The following is a 24620-nucleotide window of genomic DNA, read 5'->3' on the forward strand; positions in this document are numbered from 1 at the left end:
AACTTGTTTAGTCATTATTCCCCATAAACAAGATGTTGTAATCATTGTTTTTTCTCTTTCATCTAATATCTTTAAAAAAAAAAGAACTATTTTTTCATAAGATTGGTTTTGTTTGCTTAATATATTGCCATTTATTGGCATTGTTACGTTGAATTTTGTAAAACTAGTAATAAATCTGACCTAATTATTCGGCTGAACTGCTGACAGAAACAGTCCAAAGTAATGTATTTCATTTATATAGCTCGATGGATAAACATTACATCTTTTCAGAATAGGCCCACATATCGCGAGACATGAAAAACACAGGAGTGGTATCCCGTGTGTCAAAGTTAATATCATTTTGAACAGAATATTCTGGTGACAATTGCCTCTTTACAAATGGTAAACGACCGCTCCAGTGGCCTAGTGGTTAGAGCGTCCGCCTATGATGCGGGAGATCGTGGGTTGGATCCCCAGCCGAGTCATACCAAAGACTTATACAAATGGTACTAACAGTTGTCTCGCTTGGCGCTCAGCATTAAGATGTTAGTGTTAGGACTGGTCGTCCTGGTGTCAGGATAATGTGACTGGGTGGGACATTATGCTACATGTCTGCTGCATGTTGCCTCTGTGCTAGACATCACTATAAACTGCCACACTGCAGACAATTAAGCGATACGACTGTTTTAACGTTAAAGCTACGTTAAAACCCCCAAAACACACACACGCATACAAATGGCAAGCACTGCAGTATTTTATTTTCGTCAATCGGTCGAATTCGGTAGGAGTTTTGCTTCACTGTTGGAGACGGAAACCTTACGTGCGCACAGGGGTTCGTTACAAAGAAAATTTGGAGTATCGGAACAGTTACAGGTTATAACCTCCTATCCCTTGATCCAAGGACGGATACTCCAAAGTTTCGTTGTAACGAACCCCTGTGGGAAATGAGGGTAGTGTCTTAACTTTGTATCATTATATATACATGCCTTATGTATATAGACAAATAGTAAGCGACGACGCGATACCCTGAGGACTGGTACACGTGGCCAGTCTGGATGGCTTTGTTTCGGTTTCCCATTGGTCACAACGATATGAAGTTGCGGCTTTAAACATACTCGTTTCAGTTAATCAGCAAAGGTGCATTGCGAGAACTCGTTGCATCTGTGTACAATTTTGACTGCAGTCGTGTAGATCAAAAGTGTATATTGAAAATTTCCGTCAAGCTGTGGGAATGTCCATGACCTTGAACTAACGATAAGGAAAGACGTCAGCTGATTTCAACACTACAACTAATTTTCTCTACAATATGTCGCATTTAATCCATCCGCTCATACGCGCTTGCTTAGCCGTTTCTAGAAGGAGTCGAGGTGTTGCAAGATGCGTGTTTGTACAAAGAAGTGCGGGTTTCACTGTTTCTTGTGCAAGAGGTAAGAGTTATTTGGCTACAGTGGTCTAGTTTTGCTAGCACAGCGGAAGGCATTTGTTTATTTGTTATTGGTGTGGTCCTAGTCCCTACCAGCCGCGGTTCGTGTCCTAATCGTGAATTTTAACGTCTGCATGGCAATAATGCGGTAAACTATTAAAATTGCTATATAAAGCCCTAAAGTTTTGTATGTATAATTTATTCATCATTGAAAATTGTTTATCAACACGCACGTTTTCCCTAGCGTCTAAATGTTGGACTATACAGTACAGTACGGTATTTTGTCGCAGGTTCACTATGACATGTATCCATAGGTCCTTGTATGGTTGTTTACAATTTACCTGTAAATGTGCTAAAATATTACGTGGACACTTTTCTCCCTTGTCGTGTGACCTAGTTAAGAATATCACTGATCTTTCAAACTGTACTATAAAAATATATCTGTTACTGATGTTTAGCTCAATCATTTGACTTCTTATACCTTTACAAAGTTTGACCATTTACCACACCTTTAAGGAATGCCAGACCATTTTCCCACGCTGTCGTTAAACAGAATCTGCCTCTATATGCGGCGACTGGAATGAGCCGGGGGCAGCACCAGGGCTCGTATGGTTGCTTACAATTGACCTGTCATACATGTACTATGTAATAACTTGTAATTATGTAGTACATGTATGACTAGACCAACAAGTTGTTCTCCACCCCACCCCCCCCTTTTTTTTTTGTTAGAACAACTTGTTTGTCTAATGTATGACATGTCAATTGTAAGCAACGATACGGGGGGGGGGGGGGGCAGTGGTCCAACTATTTACGGAAACAACACGGAACATAACTGAAAATTAAGGAACAAAAGCGAAAATACAGGAACAGAAAATAGATAAATAATAAAAAATACTGCTATTTGATTGTTTTAGGACATGTTAATTATAACTAATCTTCAGTGAGATGTTTTGATTATTTAAAACAGGAATAAATGTACAATAAAACTGTCCACAGGTCCATGAGATTTTTTGTCTTCATGGAAAATTAAATTTTATAAACTTATATGTTGATTGAGCATTAATTTCTAAATGAAACGGGGTAAATTAAAACTTTAACAGTTTCAAGCAAGTGGTCCTTTTTAGAGATTGAACCAAAACATGTCATATATATAGCAATGGACAGCCACAGACATTTCCTGATATCCAAAGCAGTGAAAACAAATAATGAACATGAAAAGGGGTGGTACCAAAGTGCAAAAAGAGGAGTAACATGCAAAAAGAACTCTGTTTCTTAAATATTTTTCAAATTCAATAGTTCTTCTTTTTTAAATAATAAATAATGACATAGCACACTGATTAATATATTTACAAAACATGAATTTACATGACATTTTGGTCATTTTACCAGTCCGTACATAGTGTGGTATGTAAACTGGCTTGTGAAAAGAATAAATAAGTGCGAAAAGAACTCATTTTATTTATTTAACAAATTCAATGATTCATTTTTAAATGAAAGATAATGGCAAAACACATAGACTAATGCATTTACAACAGACAGTACACCTGTTGCTTAATTTACCTGAGTTGAAAAAAGACTGTAGACTGTTCAAAACCAGGTAGTTGGTCCTCTGTATGCATTGCTCTATCCAACTTATTGAATGTATGGATTGACAATTTACATACTGCAGTGCACTGACAATGATGAAGAAATAAGAATAGAAAAATAATTGCTAAATCTCAGCTTAAAATCCAGTTTCCGTATGAAGCCATTAATAGCCTAGCAACTTTTATTACTTCATATTTTATCACTTTCTGTGATGTATGTACAATTCTTAAATATTAATTTGTGTGGTTTTAAATGATGACATTCTGAGCATTAAAATACGAATCTGATTATGTTATAAGACAATAATAATGCATCAGTACTGTTGAAAATATAATATGCCATTTTGTACCATCCTACTTCTAGCCGCTGCTTGCTGAAGCTTGATTCATGCAGATATCTTGCTTACAGAGTTCAACTTTTTCATAAGAAACATATCCTGATATATACATTTAATTTCTTCTGGTATTATCTAGTTTTGTTCTGGTATTTTCAGTTGTTCCCCTCTTACATAAATTATAAAAAAAGAGTAAATAACCAATGTCAGTATAATATTAACTGAAATTAATGTAATCAAAAGTATTACTAGTTACAGAAGTATAATTTGTTGCTTTTTTTAACCTTTGTTCCTATATTATCTGTTTTTTGTTCTGGCATTTTTGTTTGTTCTGTCTTGTTCCAGTAAATAGTCTCATCCAGGGCACTGAAATTGTCAGTCTGGTACTGAATGGAATAGTACCCCTTTGTCGTTCAACTGAAAATGAGGTTATCTGTGGGTGCAGAATACCATTTTGGATGACAAATGACCAAAGAATCGTTAAAACAGACAGCATACAATGTCCTGACAGTAAAATAAATGCTTTTAGACCATATTAGATAAATATAATTTTCTTTAACGTGATCTTGCCCTAACAAATTTTAAGTTTCCAGTTACCATATTACTGGTATATTTAATGTTTCCAGTTACCACATTACTAGTATATTTAATGTTTCCAGTTACCATATTACTGGTATATTTAATGTTTCCATTTACCATATTACAGGTATATTTAATGTTTCCAGTTACCATATTACTGGTATATTTAATGTTTCCAGTTACCGTATTACTGGTACATTTAATGTTTCCAGTTACCATATTACAGGTATATTTAATGAAGCTTCTCCTCAGTAGATCATTGCCTTTTCTCTCATTCTGCTCATAATCCATCCAATGCAGGTAAACTCACCTGGTAGGTACAAAAAAAATATTTCTTTTTCACTTGATGGTGATGACATGTATGTTAGTGATTACTGTCTGCTTTCATTTCTGTTATGGTCATGAAAAAGTAAATTTAAGCTGACAGCATAACTTAAGGTTTTGGTTAATTTTATCCGCAGAGCAGTGGTTCTCAACCGTTTTCTTTGCTGACCACTTGAACATTACTGAGGGTCACGGTGATCTTTCGCATTGTTGATGTACTGTTAGCTAACTATTGTAAAGCACTTTGCATAGAAGCACTACATATAAAAAATAATTGATATTTTTTTGGTATAGCCAATAAAAGCACACAACTCACATTTTAATATCATTAGTCTTTCCTTTCTAATGTGATTTGGGTTCCTGTGGGTCCTGGAATTCTGGAAAAGTTTGGGTATTTAAAAAATCACTTACAAAGTCAGGGAAATTCTCAGCAAGCAAATTAAAAAAAAAATATTCATGGATTTTCTAACCACTCTGGTGGCCTAGTGGTTAGAGCGTCTGCCTCGGATGCGGGAGGTCGTGGGTTCCATCCCCGACCGAGTCATACCAAAGACTTACAAAAATGGTACCAACAGCTGCCTTGCTTGGCGCTCAGCAATAAGAGGTTAGTGTTAGGACTGGTCGGCCAGGTGTCAGGATAATGTGACTGGGTGGGACATCATGCTACATGTCTGCAGCATGATGCCCCAGTGCTAGGCATCACTATAAACTGTCACACTGCAGACATCTTAGCGATATGACTGAAACATTGTTAAAGCTACGTTAAAAATCCATATCACACACAGATTTTCTGACAAAGAAATTGATAACTGCTAATTTCATAGAGTGCCGAGGACTGATTAAAAAATCTTGTTTTAACACAAGACAGTTGTGTTTTGACTTTTCCAATTCAAAACAATTTTCCATTCGGAAAGTACTGTACAGCATCATGAATGCCTGATTAAGTGGAATGGCCTGGCTTGCTGACAGCAATGAGACATTCTTAATTTCTTGGAGGGTGATCAAACTTAGATAAATCAGTTGTCCTTACAGAATTCATCTAAATATCAACAATTCTGTCAGATACCAATAATGTCAGGGTGTTACTGGGATTAAAACAGAATTCATCTGAATATCAACAATTCTGTCAGATACCAATAATGTCAGGGTGTTACTGGGATTAAAACAGAATTCATCTAAATATCAACAATTCTGTCAGATACCAATAATGTCAGGGTGTTACTGGGATTAAAACAGTTACATTCATGTAGCAGCAATATTTACATTTTCATCAGACAATTATAATGTGTACAAGTGCAAAATATGACACAACAAAGAGACTGAGAAATTGTCAGTCACATTTGGTCGATAATTATCCATGGTTTGAATTTATTGACACTGGAAGAAACTATTTTGCAGCTATTACAGATGATAATTCCAGATTGGCACAGGTTGTAAATTCAGTCATTTGTATTTGTCATTGGAAATGACAATTTCAGGATTGAACTTAAACTAAGTCTTTTAATTTTGGTTCTAGAAATTACAGGGTTGTTGCAGCACAGTATACGCATGACACTAATCAGTTACAGCTCCATTGGCCTAGTGGTTAGAGCATTTGCCTCAGATGCAGGATGTCCGAGGTTCAAATCCGGGCCGAGTCATATCAAAGATTTAAAAAATGGTACTAGCAGCTGCCCCACTTGGCGCTTAGCATTAAGAGGTTAGTGTTGGGACTGGTTGGCCTGGTGTCAGAATATTATGTTTGGGTGGGACATGATACTACATATCTGTGGCATGATGCCCCAGTGCTAGACATCAATATAACCTGTCACACTGCAGACATCGTAGGAAAGTGACTGAAAATTTCTTAAAGCTTCATTAAAAATCCAAATCACACACACACACACTCACATACAAAGACACACACACACACACACACGCCAGAATATGCAGAAAATCTCTGAAGTTGAAGTTGCTTAGACTGCACCGGAATGGCCATTTTAAGACAAAATGAGAATACAACATACACCATAGCTAGTTACAAAAAACCATTTTCTGATATGGAGATGTTGTGTGCATCAGGTCTCAAAATTAATAGCACATAGTTAGTTTGTTAGAGACAAGTAAGTCTCCTGTTGGACTTTAGTAGTTTCCATTATCATGGTCCGAAGGCTAGGAAAGTTTCAGATGTTACCAGTCATCACGGTTTTTTAATGCTGACCTAGGTAATTTTCAGAAGCCTAAATGATCAGGTGATGTCCAAGTCCTTTCTGAGCTAATTACCTAATTCTCTGAGATTCAGCTGCCCCTCAAGAGTTAGAACAGTTAGGGTTTGACTTGTATTTCAAAATGAGGCAGTATGAATCTTGACAAGTTTTGTTGGATCCATAAGGTAAAGTTGCATGCCAAGAGCTGTGAGTCAGGGTTTCCTCTTACCTTTATCCTCCCATTGTAGATATTTAGACATTTATTTTGGGTTGTGAGTTAGAGTGCTTTACCAATGAAAGCCAGGAATTTTCAGAAATCACATGGTGTCAACATAGGTTTGCCACTTTCTACTGGACTCAGTAAACTTAAATCCTGCATGAAATTAACAGAAAGACATTTTATCGTCTCAGAAATTGCCAGTATAACATTTTTAATTTCTTGATGAAAAAAACTACAACGTTGACAAAATTTTACATGGTACTCTCCATCTGCATTGCTAGTCACATGACTACCCATGTCTCGCAATCTATACGTTCATAACATCCAAGGTACAATAGTAGCAGAATTCTAACAAAATAAACCCTTACTAATGTTGTTGTATAAAAATATAATGATGGCTCTTCACACCTCGCTTTCACTCTAGCATAGTGGTTACTGCCCTAAATCATCTATCAGAAGTTATAATACATAATGACCATATTGAATGAGGTTTTTGTCTGTTTTTCTTATTATTTGTTTTCGCTGGATGACGAGGCTCTCAAAATGCTTGGTCATCATTTCTGACAGCATGTATCTGGAAAATGTTTCTTGTGGGTTTGTAGCAAATATTTTAAAGTGACCTTGGTGGTTTTCTAAAGCAAGATTCTTCTCAATTTAGAATCATTGTGATATTTAAGAAGCAAAAGTGCTGTTGATCTAGTTATGACTCTGAGATTGTTTTGTGGGTAGGACTAGTTTAGATTCAACAGGACTAGTAAAATTCTCTGTCTACTAGTCCTCTGTGTTAAATTCTTGGCCTGGTACACTCCAGAAGTACGTTGTTGAATTTGGTGTTCATTACAAGAAAACACTTGGGGCTTTGTTCTGTCATTTCATCAAATATTGAGTATAATAGTTAGGGAAAGTCTGGATTTTAGTAAATTCATTTCCAGTCTTGCTGATAGAAGTATTGATTCCATATTGAGGCAAGAAAACCTGGACAATGAAAAACTGAAAAATTATGCCCTTTGAAGAAATCACTGTGTTGTATATTATTTCTTATGTTATTATTGATTAAAAGAACATCTTGTTGAATGAAGGTAAGGGAGTGAAGTTTTGAGACAAGTGAAAAGGGAAGATGGGACAAATAAGACTTTTGAAACTACTTGTCCTGGACAAGTGGATGAAAAAAAGATCAGCCCTGGTTAAATTAGGAACAGATTAAAACCCATTCTTGTATTTTAACTAAAGCTTTTTTAAGTTTGTTAAGAATATGAATTACCAAGGTTTCTCAGTCATATTAGGCACACCGAATATTATACCATATAGACTAGTCTGGCTAATCCAACTGCAAACAACATAGACACCAATATGTCATTGCATAATGCACCTGCAGATCAGGGACTAAGTTGCTTGTTCTGCTGATTACTCCAAACAAATTGCATGGACCCAGATCTATGCACATTTTAGGAACAGCAGTAAATGTAGATACGTCGTATATTATGACATTAATTTTGATTTATTTGTTTTAATTAAAGGAAAGTATTTATACATATTAAAAAATTGATCTTATTTATGGATGGATGCATGTAATTGTAGCAGCTGATTATAACATGGATATTTTTAGGGTGAATGGTATGGGTGTCATATTGAGGCAGAATTTTGTCCTTTTTTTTAGTTTTGTTGCACTGTGCCATTTTAATAGGACTGGTATAAGATATTAAACATAAGAAACCTTAATATTTTGCATGTACATGTATATTGGATAATTTGAAGAATAAAAATGAACCAATTTTTTGTTTTTATAAACAGATGGCTGAAAATGTAAAACAAACATTGGTGAAACATGTATGCTTGTATAGACTTGATCCTACATATACTTTCACAAAACGTATTTCAAGTGTGTACTTGTCTGCTTGACTTAAATTTTTATCTCTTCATAAAATTTTATGACCATTGATTACATGGACAGTTATTTAGACAACTAAGCTTCATGTTTGTTGGTCCTAAATGAAAATGGTGCTAACTTAATGTCCTTCCACAAATCTGGAACCCTACAACAGCCATGGACAAATGATGCAGCCTGTGTGGGAATGCTTTGAATTGTGTTCCCATATGACATAAAGATGTTAATGCTGACAATGGCATTATTATGTCAGTGTGGCTATCACTGCTTTTCACTGACAGTTTCATTTGTGTTTTGACAGTCTCCATTATCTCTTTTTTTCCCCATGTTCACAGTCACATATTAATAATAACATGAATATTTGAATTCCAGTTTAGATCAGTATATTCATCAAGAAAGTATTTTTATTTGACTATTTAAATATTCATTTAGTGATGTTAATAAGCAAACACCTTTAATGAAACTAGTATGTACATTGTGTGCTTACTTAGAAGACCTGGTTATGTTTTTCCATATTTAAAATATTTTTTAAATGTTTGAACTTGCTTGATTTAGAGCTTTTAGTCTGTACTGCTTTACAAGTATAAATGTATATTATTTTTGGAATGCAGCTTTTATATATGAAATATGTCTGTGTGTGTGTGTATGTGTGTATATATATATATACATATATATATATATATATATATATATATATATATATATATATATATATATATATATATACACACACACACACACACTCACACATGTATTTAATTTCAGCTTACACAACTCCCCAGTCTCACTCTGATGTACGTAGTTTGACAAATGAAGAATGGGCCAAAAGGTTAACACCAGAACAATATTCAGTCTGCAGAGAAAAGTGCACAGAACCAGTATGTATCCAGTCTGCTTTTATTGCCTGTACCATGGAAACTTAGTTTAAATGTTTATTATTATTATTATTATTATTGCTGCACCTTGATATTGATTGATCATTGGGATAAAATATGGTTTAATGCTTTGAGGAAATATGTTACATTTTTTGGCAGATGTAAAGCTATTTTGGTTTATGGGTTGATACCTGTCTGTCTGTCTGTCTAACATCAAATTTGTTTAAGGTTTGCATTTAGGACATTATCTCAGACATGATTAGATGTAGAGCCACACAAGTGTTTTAGATGTGCATTGTAAGGTACTACATTTTTGAGAAAATTAGGTTGCTGTGATCTAAATTTCCTGGTCCATTGATAAAAGTCATTTAGGGACGATGGTAGCCCACCTCCCCACTGCCATTGGGGATCTCTTTATAACATATATCAAGCTCTACGTTTGTTTGATTGACAGGCTGCATAGACCAAGATATGCTGGCACATTATCTGACAGCAGAATTGTGCCTGCGCAGTTTGCAGTTAGACTTAGAACTTATATTTATATACTGGCATATAGAGTGTACAGAATCCATCAGAACAATGATTAAACCTTGTCAGTAATCAAGAAAAAAGTGTTTAATAAATGAAAACAGCAAAAGAAACCAAAATAGCTTAAACAACCAAACCAGATTGGTGGATGATAAGTCGGACAAGCATAAATTGATATCTATAAGTTTGTAGATATATTAAAATATCTTTAATGATGCCACTAAAATAACTCCCCCAACCAATTTTTAAAAATTAAATATAGATTAGGTAAATCTTCACATATGGGTATATGTTTTAAAATTGTCTGAGCCAGGTACATGTATAGTGATTTTTGTTCATGATGTTAGTTCAAGGTCAAAAGGCCATGACAAAGAATTTTGTACAGCAATTTCACATATCTTGTAAACACATTAACTCACAAGGATTCTTGTTACCTTCTCAGTTTTATAACTTAACATTTAATCAATACTAAATTGCTGTATCACACTACGCTTGCTTCAGTCGCAACTTGTGTTTTTATGCATATCTTGACTTTTAATGTATTCCTTTATGACTTGACAGATGTACATACTTTTCAGTCATAACTTGTTTAACTACACTCATGTACACTCTTCAGTCAAGTTATATCACTACACTGGTACACATGTTTCAGTTATAACTTATATGACTACTACGCATGCATACTCTTCAGTCATGACTTATATGGCTAGACTTGTACACACTCTTCACTCACAACTTATTCATACGTCTAAATACTGATATTTTTCTAGAGGTTGCTGATATTTTACTTGATATGCATTAACCATGCATTTGGCTCAGTTTCTCAGAAACTTGTACTGTGGAGTGATGGACTTGATTTCTAAGATACTTCCAAAAGTGTGTAACTATTAAATCACTATAATCAAATAATGTATTCACCGGAGTATTGGCACCAGTTTGATGCCATATTAATCTTGTTTGCCATTTCTACACAATTTAAGGGCATGTACATCATGGTCTCACTCAAACCTCGTGACAAGGAAAGTGTGTCCTAAGTCATACAAAATGAGTTGTGTGTCCAAGGTCATACAAAAGGAGTTGTGTGTCCAAGGTCATACAAAAGGAGTTGTGTGTCTAAGGTCAATCAAAATGAAACTGTATCAGTTTGTTTTGATTCATGGACTATGTTCAAAATCCCGTGTTCTGTCCACTTAATGATATTTTGCAGACATTTTAATTTGTTGTGTTCTGAAGGGGAAATAAATCATGAACATTAAAATGTACTGCATCACTATGCTTCTGATTTCCTTTGTTTTCTACGACAGAGAAAGAGAAAACAAATCCATGGAATTCCACCGAACTATAATTTCTAAATTCCATGCATTTCTAGTGAGAATGGTTGCTGTATTCAAATAATTAAGTGAATGGACTCTTTCGATAATCTCCTAAGAGATGAACTGATTTAACCAGAAAGAAATTCGTTGAAGTTGATCATGGAAAGACATAGTTCCCATCACATTCTATACCTGTCTCTCACATGTTCTGTTAAATCTAGACTCCTGCATGTCTGTAATTTACTATTTAACTCAGCAATGATTAGCCATATTACAATACCAGGACTGCTTGATTTTTGATGGAAAGCCTTGTTTATATTGTTGCCTTTACAACTACATATGCACAAACTGAACAATGCTGATTGCTAAATTTGAATGGAGTTGCTGGGGTTCCTGTGGGGAAAATGTTAGCTAGCGAAGAGTGGTTATGGACTTATAAAATCATGTACACTTCATTTGAAGTTATTTTGCCAGATGTAACAAAATTAGTATGGAAGTTTATTCGAAAATAAAAAAAGCACACCTTGTGTACTTGCTAATTATTAAGTCCACCTGCAAACTGCACAGTCCCAGATCTGCTGTCACATATTACATTATCAGATCTGGTCTATGCAGTTTATTGGGAGAAATCATTAGAATAAATAGCATAGACCCAGATCTGCTGTCACATAATACACTGGCAGATCTGGTCTATGCAGTTTGCAGTTGGACTTAATAATTAGCAAGTAAAGGTGTGCTTTATTTATTTTCTAACAAACTTCGATGTAATCATTAGAACAATAGCATAGACCCTGATCTGCTGACACATTATGCAATGGCAGATCAGGATCTAAATGTCTGCAGTTGGTCTTGACTTACAAGCATGTATGTATGGGTACCCATTAAGTGTTGGTTGTTGGGTTTATCGGGTCTAGGGTTCATTTGTGTGCTCTGTTGACCCCCATGGTCTCACAAAACCATTGTTTATCTGGGTCATTTGATTTGTTTCTTAAATATATTATGCATCATGAGAAATGTTGCACCATTTTGCAATCCTAGCACAACACCCCTTCTTTTAGAAGAACGTTTTCATGAAAAAAATTGTTACTTGTTATTTTGTTCAAATTTGATTTTTGAAAGCATGCTCATAGTTGTAAAAGTGGGAGGATCTTTAAAATGTTTAATAATCTTGAACTGTGTAGTAATTGTATAAATGTTCTCTTTTGACTGATTTTCCTAATATTTTTTGTTGTTTCTTTTATCAGCCCTACAGTGGCAAATATGTGAATAATTTTGAGAACGGGATATACACCTGTGTCTGCTGTGGGACCAGACTCTTCAGGTTAGTCATTTTAAGCTCATCTGGCCATGATAGAGCTTATGGTATGGCCACGTATCTCTCAGCTGTCATTAGTCCATCAGCATGTGCTTGTTACCGTTCTGAGCACATATTTTTAATCCGATTATAATCAACATCGGAAGATGCGCTTATATTGTTAAAATCTCAAACAAGGTAAATAATCATCGAGAGCCATATATATTAATGAGGTTTGATCAAACTTGGAATATTTTCTTATATCATCAAGATCTCAGAGACATTCAGTAACTCAAAAGAATTAACAAATATTATTTTGGTTTTCTTGCATCTGATTGGTTGAGTTTGTTGCTTTTTGGAAGCCATATTCTGATCCAGTTTTTATCAAACTTAGAATGTGGATTTATATGAGTTCAATAATGCATGTGAATAAAAGCCTACATCTGATGGGCTGAGCTTGTCACTGGTGGCGATATTTCTAATCAGATTTTGATAAAACTCGGATCATAGGTTACAGGATCAAGATCTTGCATTGCTTCGATAATGAGTGGAATCGGCACATTTGTTACATCTTTGGACACAATTGTTTTATCTAATTTTGAGTAAATGTGGTAAATGGACTTATAATCATAAAGATGTTCATCAAGTTTTATTTTGAGCAAGATCTACTACTGTTTCTGTGGGTTTAATGCCATTTTTCGTTGCATAATACCGCTATACTTGGTGGCCAATATATTTGCTGGATGATGAGGAAGAGCCTGGGAAAACTCCGGTAAGAACTACCAACCCATGGAAAACCACTGGCATGCTTTCTCACATACATTGGCAAGAAAGGTCTGTGAATATTAATAAAATTCAGTGCAGTTAGAAAGTGTTCTCAAATCCAGTGCAGTTCAAAAAAGTTTGCTTTTGAAATACCTGTCCTCTGTCTCAATTAAAGCAAATAAAAAAGTTATATATGCTATTGACTAATGATGGTCACATATTTGTGGGCTAGAGAATTCTTCCCCTAGTAAAATCTATGAAGATTTTCAGTATACAAGATCTATATATTTCAGTACAACAGTTTATTAAATAAGCAATTTAATACACCTTGGGGTTTAAAATGAATTTTTTGTAGTTAAAACAGAAAAGTAAATATAGAAATATTGTTTGAGAAACTGTACAATTGCAGGCTAGCATAAACAATGCACAATGTCGTAACTATGGATCAGACATTCTTTACACAGTTCTGGATGTTTGTTTGCTAGTAATTGTATTTTTTTTTCTAATATTTTGTTTCAGTAATAGCTACTTTTTTGTAAAGAGCATGCCTGAGTTAATAAATTTATTTGGAGAGAATTATTCTAAAACATTACCACATTTTAAATTCTTAAATATTTGGAAACAAGTTTGATGTGTTTGGTGAAATAGAGTTTGACAGTTGCAAATATTGTAATGTTAAAGTTCCTGAAATATATCATCTTTGATAGCCAAGATTCCGATAACCCTATCTACACTTTGGTGGACCTAACAGCTATATCACTGCTTTGTCCTAGCAACATCTATTGGATTTCATGTGTTGCCTCCCTTAGTATGTAATGCCAACTAACCAATAGCATGGTGCATCGTACAACGACCAAAAATAGTGGTGGCAATTGACCTAAAAAGGATCCTTTGTAAGTTTAACATTGAAAGTATGACTTTGTACCATTACAGGTCTATTTGAGTGAAAGGTATTTGTGCAAACACACTGGAAAAGTGCTTATATATCAATCTATTGGCTCAGTTACTTAGGAACAGTGTTCATATCTAAACAATTTAATTTTGATTGGATGCAATGGCTTGCCACTGCATCCAATGAAATTCACAGACCTGAAGCTCAGAAATATCTGCTCAATATGCCAAGGTGTAGATTGAGTTACAGGAACCTTGGCTAGTGAAGATGTTAATATATATGTTAATTACTTGTATTGTTCATTATATTATGGCATTTGATACATTAAGTGCCATTGTCTATACACATTAGTGGGAATTTGTATATTTTTATTTCTAGTCTTTAGTTATTAAAAATACCCAAGTATGCTTTTTCTCCTGAAACACTTCCAAATTTCAGTACCAAGAGTAAAGAAATCCATGACCTAAATAAAACAACACCCCCCCAGAAACCTGTGAATTGTAATTTTAAGTTTTGCCATAGACATGTGACTCTGTAGACCACAGATTAAAGCTTTGTAAACTTAAGTTTTAAAATGACTTTGATTTTGTGCATGCAGCTTTAAATATTAATTATGCCTTTATCTTTGAAACTAACTTTAAGTTATTTATTTATGTTATAGCCATTTGTCAGATGTACATCATGCGTTATCCATTATCCGTCTATCAACAGTGGCTTGTTACCATTCTAGAGAACATATTTCTGATCTGATTTTGATAAAATTTCGAAGAATGTTTATGTCATCAAAATTGCAGAATTTATATATGAGCAATATTCCTACCTAATAAAGAGTGGCTGAGTGGTCTGAAGCGCTCACCGTTACAGATCACTGCCATCTGCATGGGTTCGAGTCTCAGGCTTGGCTAACATGGGTACGTGAGAAAGCCTGCCAGTAGCTTCTCATGGGTCAGTGGTTCTTCCCAGGATTTTCCAGGGTTCTTCCTCCACCAGTTATACTGATCACCATGTATAACCTATCTTGTGCTGAAAAATGGTGTTAAACTCTACAACAACAACAACCTAATAAAGAGGTGATTTTGCACCGGATTGGTTAAGTTTGTTACAACAATGTAGGCCACATTTCTGTTCCAGTTGTGATAAAATTTGGAAATTATGTTTATATCATTAAAATCTCATTCAAGTTCAGTAATGAACAAAATTCGTATACATTGCTGAGGTGATCTTGCATCTGATTGGCTGAGGTTTTCTGCCACTTTTAAGCCGTAAAGTTGATTTTGATGAAACTTGAAATATATGCTTTTGATATAAAAATCTTGTACAATTTCAGTAATGAGCAAAATCATCATATAGTTATGATGTGATCTTGCATTTTTTTGCTGAGGTTGTTACAGCTCTTGAAGCCGTTTTGTGATTTTGATCAAACTTGAAATGTAGGCTTCTATGTTCAAAATCTTGTGCAAGTTCAATAATACACATCCCACACTAATAAATGAGATGACCTTGCATGTGATTGGCTGAGCTTGCTGACCAGATGCTGCTCATTATTTTAAGAGAAATGGGACTAGTCTGTTATGTGGTACATAAAATACCATATTTAAAAGAATGAAGGTCACTGATTGGAAGAAAATAATTACTAACGAACATTAGATTTGTTTCTTCAGAAAATGCCTATGTGTGTTTAGTAGGCTTGAACCTAAACCAATTTTCATTTTATCGCTGTTGCTGCAGAGGTACTACTTGATGTAAACAGGGAGACTGCAGAGGGTAGGATTTTTATAGTCTGCATGTACAAATGAATTTTTCTCAAATAAGAGGCACATTCACCCATGAAAACAATGAAGCTCACCTTGACTGTCATAGAAAGCATGGTTGGAAAAAATCAGTTTTTAAAAAGTGAGATCTGTGTCTGAGTGAGATTGGTGTATATGAGTGAGATTGGTGTATACGAGTGAGATGCCTAGTAATTAAATTGGCTGAACTTGTTACCATTTTAGAGAATTTATTTCTCATCTAATTGGTTAAAACTCTGTCAGTGGGTTCATTCCATATCTCCAAGATCCTAAATGACTCTGAGTACGAGCAAGAAAATACACCTCTGTCAGTAAAAGGATGTTTTATCAAGTAAAATAGGTAAAATTGACCTGATATAAAATTTGCCAGATAGTTACATACTTAATTGGTTTGTGTTTTTACAATACTCTGCACCGCTCTGATGGCCTAGTGGTTAGAGCGTCTGCCTCGGATGCGGGAGGTTGTGGGTTTGATCCCCAGCTGAGTCATACCAAAGACTTGCAAAAATGTTACTAACAGCTGCCTTGCTTGGCACTCAGCATTAAGATGTTAGTGTTAGGACTGGTCGGCCAGGTGTCAGGATAATGTTACTGGGTGGGACATGATGCTACATGTCTGAGGCATGATGCCCTAGTGCTAGACATCACTATAAACTGCCACACTGCAGACATCATAGTGATATGACTGAAAAATTGTTAAAGAAAGCTATGTTAAAAATCCAAATCACACACACACACACACACACACACACACAATACTCTGCAAGATACCTTTGTAAACTGGTCATCTCTTTACTTATGTAAGTCAGGTGAGTGATACCTGGTCCACTTAAGTCTCTTGTTGCATTTGGATTCATTTCTCTGAAATGACTGATAATATAAATTAAATCGTGAAACTTAATCGCTACATATATCTTAATAAGAAGAACTAGTCACAGCTAGCAAAACTAGTTTACAGTGAACTATGTTTTACATGTGACTGCATAATATGTTTGCAATTAGCTTTTTGTACACAATATAGCCTTATGAGTAGTAATGAAAGTTGATAAAAGGAGACATTTATTTACACAAGAAGAATTAAACTACTTGCCATGCTCTAATGCAGAGGTCAGCAAAGCATGTCTCAGAGGCTAGAGCCAGCCCATGGCCTGGTTTTATCTGTTAATTTACATCATAGGGTGTGGCTTTTAAAATTACTTATCTGTCCAGCACCTGGAGGAAGGTACCCATGTCTGCTCTTAAGTGTATGTTATGTACTGAAATCATGTGCTATTGGCGTTTGTATGACACAGTATTGCAAACAATATTTGTTCTCATATATTTTCCAAATTGTTTTGCAGAATGCCTTTACGAAATCAGTTCATAGCAAAATCAGAATATCCAAACACTGATAAGGCCACCACATCTGTTTCAGAACTTTCTAATGCTAAAAAATAAAATAATAAAATGTAATCATTCCTCTTTTGGCGAATGATATTTTTCAATAACTGGTTAAAATTTGTACTAAGTAAAATTGAGAGTCACTTGCATTTTTTTAAAACTGAAGCATTACTGTAATCAATAATTACTGTTAATAGGAACATGTATTGGTAATTAAAAGATGTTAAATGTGCACTGATTATAATTATAGTAATGATTTTTTTAAAAAACCCATGGGATTATTATTTTTTAAGCTCAGAAACCAAGTACAACTCGGAAAGTGGATGGCCTTCGTTTTATGATGCTGTGAAGGAAGAAATTGCAAATGAGAAACATTACAACATTCTGACTCGAGCAGACAATAGCCATGGAATGTCTCGGACAGAGGTTATTTGTCGAAAGGTTTGTTATTTCCACCAATTTTGTGGATATATTCTTTTCAACTATTGACAGATTGAAAATTTATCGAAGAAAAAGTGTCACACCCCTGCCTCAGAACATTAAATTGTTGTACCTTCTTATAATTGCAGAGTACAATGGTATGTATTGTATTGTTTTTAGAAATAATATGGTACAAAATTGTTCATGGTATCCAGCTGAAGAAGATATCAAAACTATAAAAAAAATGTTTCAGTTGTTTTTATCACATATGCAATCAACAGCATTATAAGAAATTTCTACATAAAGCATCCTATTGACATGGATTTACTGGCCACCTTCTCATTCATTTGGCTACTAGACAAATGTGAGCCAGGTGAGCAGTTTGAATTCCAATTAGGCCTCTTGTTTAAATGATGTTTTCTAATGTTTTTAATTTCTTTTGCAGTGTGATTCTCACCTAGGACATGTTTTTCCTGATGGCCCGAAACCAACTGGACTGCGATACTGTATCAACAGTACTGCTCTAAATTTTGCCCAAGCAAAGAAATGAATGTGCTGAACAGCACCTTTTTTCAGCGCAAACTTCCAGAAACGTCCATTTTTTTGTGGTCATTTATATTGCCATGAATTGTATTACATTTGTTTTAAGTCACTTGTCCATCTTCTCATTAATTATAATGCTTATTGTACTGACAGTTCCTGAATATATCATTTGGAATTTTTTCTTGTTGAAAATATTCGATTTATACCAAAGATTTGTTATAGTGGTGTTGCACTCTTAAAAATAGAACAGTAAAGTTTCTTGACCTTCGTATCAGAACTGGTCACATCATACACTAATTATATTTCATTATTACTATTTTTGTTAACAGGAAAATATCAGTGAATATCGAAATGTATCAAATTATGCAGTAGTATTTGGGGGCAGTAAGGTTAATTGCCATGCCATTTGGGAGTTACTGCCCCTTAGTGTGGTTCTATAGGACACATGGTACTAATGATATGGAAAAATGGGAACCAGTCTGGAAATGGGTGAACATAAAATAGAGTATATATGGATTTGGCTGACCAGGATTGGTTAAAAATGTAAGTTATGTTTTAGGAAAAAGAATCTTTTGAGAGCTTATCCTAGTTGTAAGTGAAAAAAATTAGAGACATTGTTTTAGTGATGGAATTGTAGTCCTTTAACAGCCTTGAGTCTGGAACACTCATTACTAAAATTAGCACCTGAATCTTTGGTGCGGAATTGAAAGCACGTTTCAAACACATGCAGGTCCAGAAATTGCCATGGCTCATATCGTTTCCTCAACACAGAAGCTGACATCAAGGTTTCATTTATACTGATAAATATAGGTTTGATCATGAGCATTCAAAAATTTAAAGTTATTGAATTTTTAATATCATGGTGTTTGCACAGGTTTACTATGGGAACTGAATTAGTACTGTGAGTCCTAAAGGTACAGTTGGGAAATTGGAATGGATATATATTGCATGTAAGCAGGTTATTGGAAGGAAACCTGATCTTACACATCAGTGCAGTAACATTCATTTTTGTCAGACCAATAAAATAGCCTCCTTACACATAAACATATGCACACACACACACATGCATGCACACACATTTGCTGTTTCACGTAGATAATATTAATGCATTTCATTAAATTTTGTTCTTTGGTAAATATATTTGAAGTTTTATTTTTTGAATGACATGCATTTGAAAAGCAGAAATAGTAACAAAATATGCAGTAATGTATCATGTATGTAGGTAGGTATTTATGTAAGCAAATATGAACATGTGTCTACAGCTTTGTCTTTTATTTCCTTCATCTGAATAAACATAAAACAAACCTCCTTTCAAGTGCAGAAATAGAACATGGGGGGCATGTATGAAAATAAAGCAAGTATTTATGGTGTTTTACATTCTAAATATATCTTCCGTTTGAATAAAATATTAGAAAAGAAACGACGAATTGAAACTGATGAGAAGATGTAATAGGTGAACGGTGAACAGTGAAAACGGGACAAACCCGTACAGAGAAAAACATATGGTCAGATTGAGAGGGTAAACGAGCAAAAAAAAAATGCAGATTTTGGTGAATAGAGTTTCGAAGAGATATTGAAGCTGACTAGTGAATAATTGGATGGAAGCACAATGATTCTATAGTATTCTAATATTCAAACAAGTAAGCAACTGATCGAAGCATATGTTAGACAATCATTTAAATTGGATGGGGTAGGGTTTAACCAATTGAGAACCCATTTGTTTGTTTTGGAATAAGGGAAACTGATGATGCCCAACATATATATTTTAGAAGTGTTCATTGATGGACACATAATATTAGAAACAAGGTTCTGTTGATGTAATATTACAACTTTTACTCACCTTTTTTATTTAGATCCTCTCTCCCTCCAAGGCATGTTGCATTCCCTATGGACTAGTTTTGCAGTATCATTCTGATGACTTTTTTCTCCCAAAATGATTAATACAAGCAGAAACATTTCTACTGTCTAGTGTTGCACTGTTTGTCAGTATGGACTTTTATATGCGTACCTTATACATATATGCCACCCACTGCGCTTTTGGCATAATCATTACACTATTTTCCACTAAATTGCACCTTTCGTGTAAATGTATATGGATTACACTATTTCTGTATATCCCCCTCCCCCAACAATCGATAATTTGTTTTCTCATTTTTATTAACATTCTCCCACAGACTGTATTCTAGAAAAGGCGGCTTCTGCATAACTATGACATAAGAGTACGCTTGTACATAGACTTGCATATACTTTACTAACAGTACTATGTTCTATTTATAGCAACTGTCCTTTTTTCAAGAAACCTACTGCTTTCTACTTTAAAACTTTTGGTCTAGATTCTATTTATAGCAGCTGTATGGCTTAGTTAGGAGAGAACAGACTGGTTTTCAATTTTTAATCTTTGTTCACAGATTCTTTGTTCTAATCTCATATTTGGTACAGAAGGTATTTGGTGCTAAAAGTCAAATCAGATTTATTATAGTCCATGCATGTGCTAGAGCAGAAACGTTTTTAAAATAATTTCATAGATGGATTAGAAAAATATGAAAAACCAAGTCAAAGATGAACACATGAATTACACAATACAGTGTTCCATTCTAGGGTAACTTCATGCCCATTACAGGCTGTGTGGAAAGGATTTTAATATTGGTCATGTTGGTATATTTGATGTAGAACAACATTTGAAAATTAAAGAAGCCTTGAATTAGCTTGTCTTACCAACTCCAGTACTAAGGTAACATATTTTTACAGCAGAACTCAGTTGTGGACACAAAGGTTAACAATGCAGATGTGTTATTTACCGAGTTCTAAATAGAACATGGACTACCCCTAGCAGTAGAATGCATTGGCTTTTTGTTCAAATGGATGTTTCCTGATTCCAAAATTGCAGAAAATATGCATGTGCAAGAGCAAAATCGATGAATATTGTTCGATATTTAGCTGAAGATACTTCACTTAAAATTTCAGAAGCCATGAAAATTGGGCTGTTAGTTATACCACAGATAAGAATAGTGATTATAACAAAAGTTGTACTCGGTTTGTGTTAGAGACTTTGACAATGAAAAAGGCAAAGTCAGATTGTTCTTTCATTACTAGAATTAACAGGGGCCCCGAGTGGTCTAAAGTGCTCACCATTCCGGATGACTGCCATCTCACCGCTGTCTGCGTGGGTTTGAGTCTCAGGCCTGCCATTAGCTTCTCGTGGGTTGGTGGTTATTCCTGGGGTTTTCCAGAGTTCTTCCTCCACCAGTTATACTGGCCGCTATGTATAGCCTATCTTGTGCTGAAGAATGGTGTTAAACCCTACAACAACAACAACAACCAAAATTAACAGTAGATTCCACTAGAGCAAACAATTTTTGATTTGCGTGATAGTACTTTGAATAGACATGATATAAGTTGGCAGGACATGATATAAGTTGGCAGAACTATATGGGGTTTGCGGCTGATAATACATCACTGAAGACTGGAATTCATAAAGGTGTCACATTCTGTATTTTGAAAAATGTCTCCATCAGTGTACATAACAGGTTGTCCCTGTCATTTGATGCATCTTGCTACAGGAAAGGCTGTCGATAAATTAGAAGAACAGTTCCTGATGTATCAGTTTGGCATTCTACCTGACAATGTACTTCAGTGGACTGAGTAGATGTGCAATGGCACCTTGTTTCCCAGCTAAAAGACCCAATAGCTGGAAGATGTTGTTGTTGTTATTGTTGTGTTTAATGCCATTTTTTCAGCACATGATAGGCTATACATGGCGGCCAGTATTAATGGTGGAGGAAGAACCCGGGAAAACCCGGAAAGAACCACCAACCCACGAGAAGCTACTGGCAAGCTTTCCCATGTACCATCATTGGCTGAATCCAAGACTCGAATCCACGCAGACAGAGGTGAGGTGGCAATGATCCGTAATGGAGAGCGCTTTAGACCACTCGGCCACTCGGGGCCCCTTGATGTTGTGGAATATAAAAGCTTAGCTTGAAGTCACCGAACAACATCATCTTGACATTCAGTTTTTTGCAAAGTCTTGAAATGTGCTTGAAATTTTTTGGGCATATTTTGTATTTTGTATGTAGATATGATCTGATTTTCGGGTCATTTAAAAAAATCTTTTTCATCATTTTGAAAGTTTAGATTAAATTTTTTGGGGACAGAATCCAGTTTGGCACAGTTAAAGAGAAAAACCATGTGAGGTAGATCATTTTCTGAAAATGCTAATATAGTTACATTAATGACTTCATAGCTTATTGGTTAACTCAGTTATAACAGTCTTGTTCTACTATCACATCTTCAGCTGTAGACGTGCCATTTTTATGGAACTTAGTATTTCCCTTACTCCATTCTAAACCATCACACAGTTAATATATTTTATTTACACTTATCTCCAGCTTTATGGATGATACCTACATGGAACTGTCATTATTGTCTTTGAATTATTGTGTCACTACCCAGGGAAATGTAGGTTGCAGTGATGTAGTTTTCTTAAGTTTTGACTTCATTGTGTTTTGACTTCGTCATGTGCAAGTTATTTCCATTGTATAATCAAGACAATTTTTAAAAAAATCCACTTATAGTGGGGCAGATAAGATGTGTTGTAAGAGATTAATTATTGGTCTTTATTTTGATGATTGCGGGACACTGACCTGGATTTAGTACTTAACTGGACTGGTGGCTGGAAAGACAAGGTTAACGCTATTATAATGCTTGCACATACAAAATAATAAACATCTAGCCATAATACTAGAATCACTAAACATTGTTTTTTTTTTTTTTTTTAAGCAAGAAAAACTGCAGTACTAGGGCATGCATTTATACAGGCACAAGATAAGGATGTACTGGTGAAATAGGAAAAACAGAAGAGGGTAATATTCTGGAGAGAGTTTTTTTTTGTTTTAATTATCGGGTCTAATTTCATGCTTTTCTGCATTACACTTTATGAATGTGTCAGTGAGAAATCCTATACATATGTGCAACTTTGATGCTGAATTTAGCCATATCTGTTGTGCAGGCATATAGTTCTTTCTCTGTCCATCATATCACGTTGGGTCCATAGCAGATTCATTTCCACTCTCTAATTTTAGGACAGAAAACATATTTGGTATTGCGCTTTGCATTGAGAAGATCTAGTTCATGTTTGATTTTCATCATCTTTGTAGAGTTGTGGCCCCTTTTTAACCTGCCTCGTATCGTTGGGGATCATCTGTGTCCCAGTGACGCATTGTTTTGTGCCAATTATATTTGTGTATTGTCATATTGTGTTGATATTTCTTCTGCTTAATCACTAACTCACTTGAATTAAACTTTTGGGTACTATGTCTATTGTGTACATGAAATTGCGCTTATTGTATTTTTGTAACTACAATATATACTCACAACTCCAACTGCAAACACTAGAGACTCGGATCTGCCATCACATAATGTGCCTGCAGATCTAGGTCTGTGCAGTTTGTTAGGAGTAATCAGTAGAACAAACAGCATAGACCATGATGTGTTATGCTACGGCAGATCAGGATCTTTGTTGTCTGTAGTTTGACTCAGTTTATAAGCAAGTATATGCATTTACTTTATTTTAAGGAATAAATGAAAGTGCTAATTGTAATCATGTCTTTTGTGTTTGTAGTATATTTACAGTGTAGAATTTTTCCTGTCTGTTACCATCTTTCGGCAGGCATTGTCAAATCAAAGGGAAGATTAAGCCCTTGCTAATACATCACAACTCATTGATTGAACTTAAATTTACATGTGTATATAAAACAAGTACTGTATATCATACGGTCAGCATGATAGTTTTTTTTTAAAGAGATTAGATGATCCCTAAAACTAAATTTCCAGGAATATTTGTCTTGACTGTTTTGCACATTTCAAGAAATGGGATTCTTTTCTGACACTGTCATTTTTAGATGTACTGGTCATGAACTGGAAGAGCATATGGGATGGGATGTAGTCTGTCATCTGACATTGATGGGCACAATTCATCTGTTCATTTACACAAGTTTGTTACCACTACACTGCCTGAACTACTTGTAGGATCTTTCAGTAGACATCATGGGAATCTTACTATTGCTACTCCTCCTGAATGGATGATCAGCATCAACATAAGAGAGATTTTCTGTTGAATTCTTCTTATGATGCCTAGTTGCCCCTAAATGAAACTAGTGCTAGCCTGATGTCCAGTATACTAGTGCTAACCTATGTCCAGTATACTAGTGTTAACCTGATGACCAGTATACTAGTGTTAACCTGATGTCCAGTATACTAGTGCTAACCTGATGTCCAGTATACTAGTGTTAACCTGATGTCCAG

General features: G+C 35.0%; 1 protein-coding gene across 1 annotated transcript; it reads left to right on the forward strand.

Annotated features, from left to right (window-relative positions):
- The first annotated feature begins 765 nt into the window (after nucleotides 1-765).
- LOC149791756 (uncharacterized) lies at nucleotides 766-23916 on the forward strand. The gene is made up of 5 exons (XM_089970258.1): nucleotides 766-1406; nucleotides 9283-9395; nucleotides 12478-12554; nucleotides 17648-17795; nucleotides 18220-23916. Exons 1-5 carry the CDS (start codon nucleotides 1286-1288, stop codon nucleotides 18322-18324), a joined length of 564 nt encoding a protein of 187 aa, XP_089826384.1. The 5' UTR covers nucleotides 766-1285; the 3' UTR covers nucleotides 18325-23916.
- Nucleotides 23917-24620: the final 704 nt, after the last annotated feature.

The sequence above is a fragment of the Sinohyriopsis cumingii genome, chromosome 9, assembly GCF_028554795.1.
Source record: "Sinohyriopsis cumingii isolate HCF-2022 chromosome 9, ASM2855479v2, whole genome shotgun sequence".
Lineage (NCBI taxonomy): Eukaryota > Metazoa > Mollusca > Bivalvia > Unionida > Unionidae > Sinohyriopsis > Sinohyriopsis cumingii.

Bases quoted from the DNA above. Each gene is read 5' to 3' on its own strand.
- LOC149791756 (XM_089970258.1), top strand. From the start codon at position 1,286: ATGTCGCATTTAATCCATCCGCTCATACGCGCTTGCTTAGCCGTTTCT. The intron at 1,407-9,282 runs GTAAGAGTTATT...ATTTAATTTCAG, and splicing joins CACTGTTTCTTGTGCAAGAG to CTTACACAACTCCCCAGTCT. The intron at 12,555-17,647 runs GTTAGTCATTTT...TTATTTTTTAAG, and splicing joins TGTGGGACCAGACTCTTCAG to CTCAGAAACCAAGTACAACT.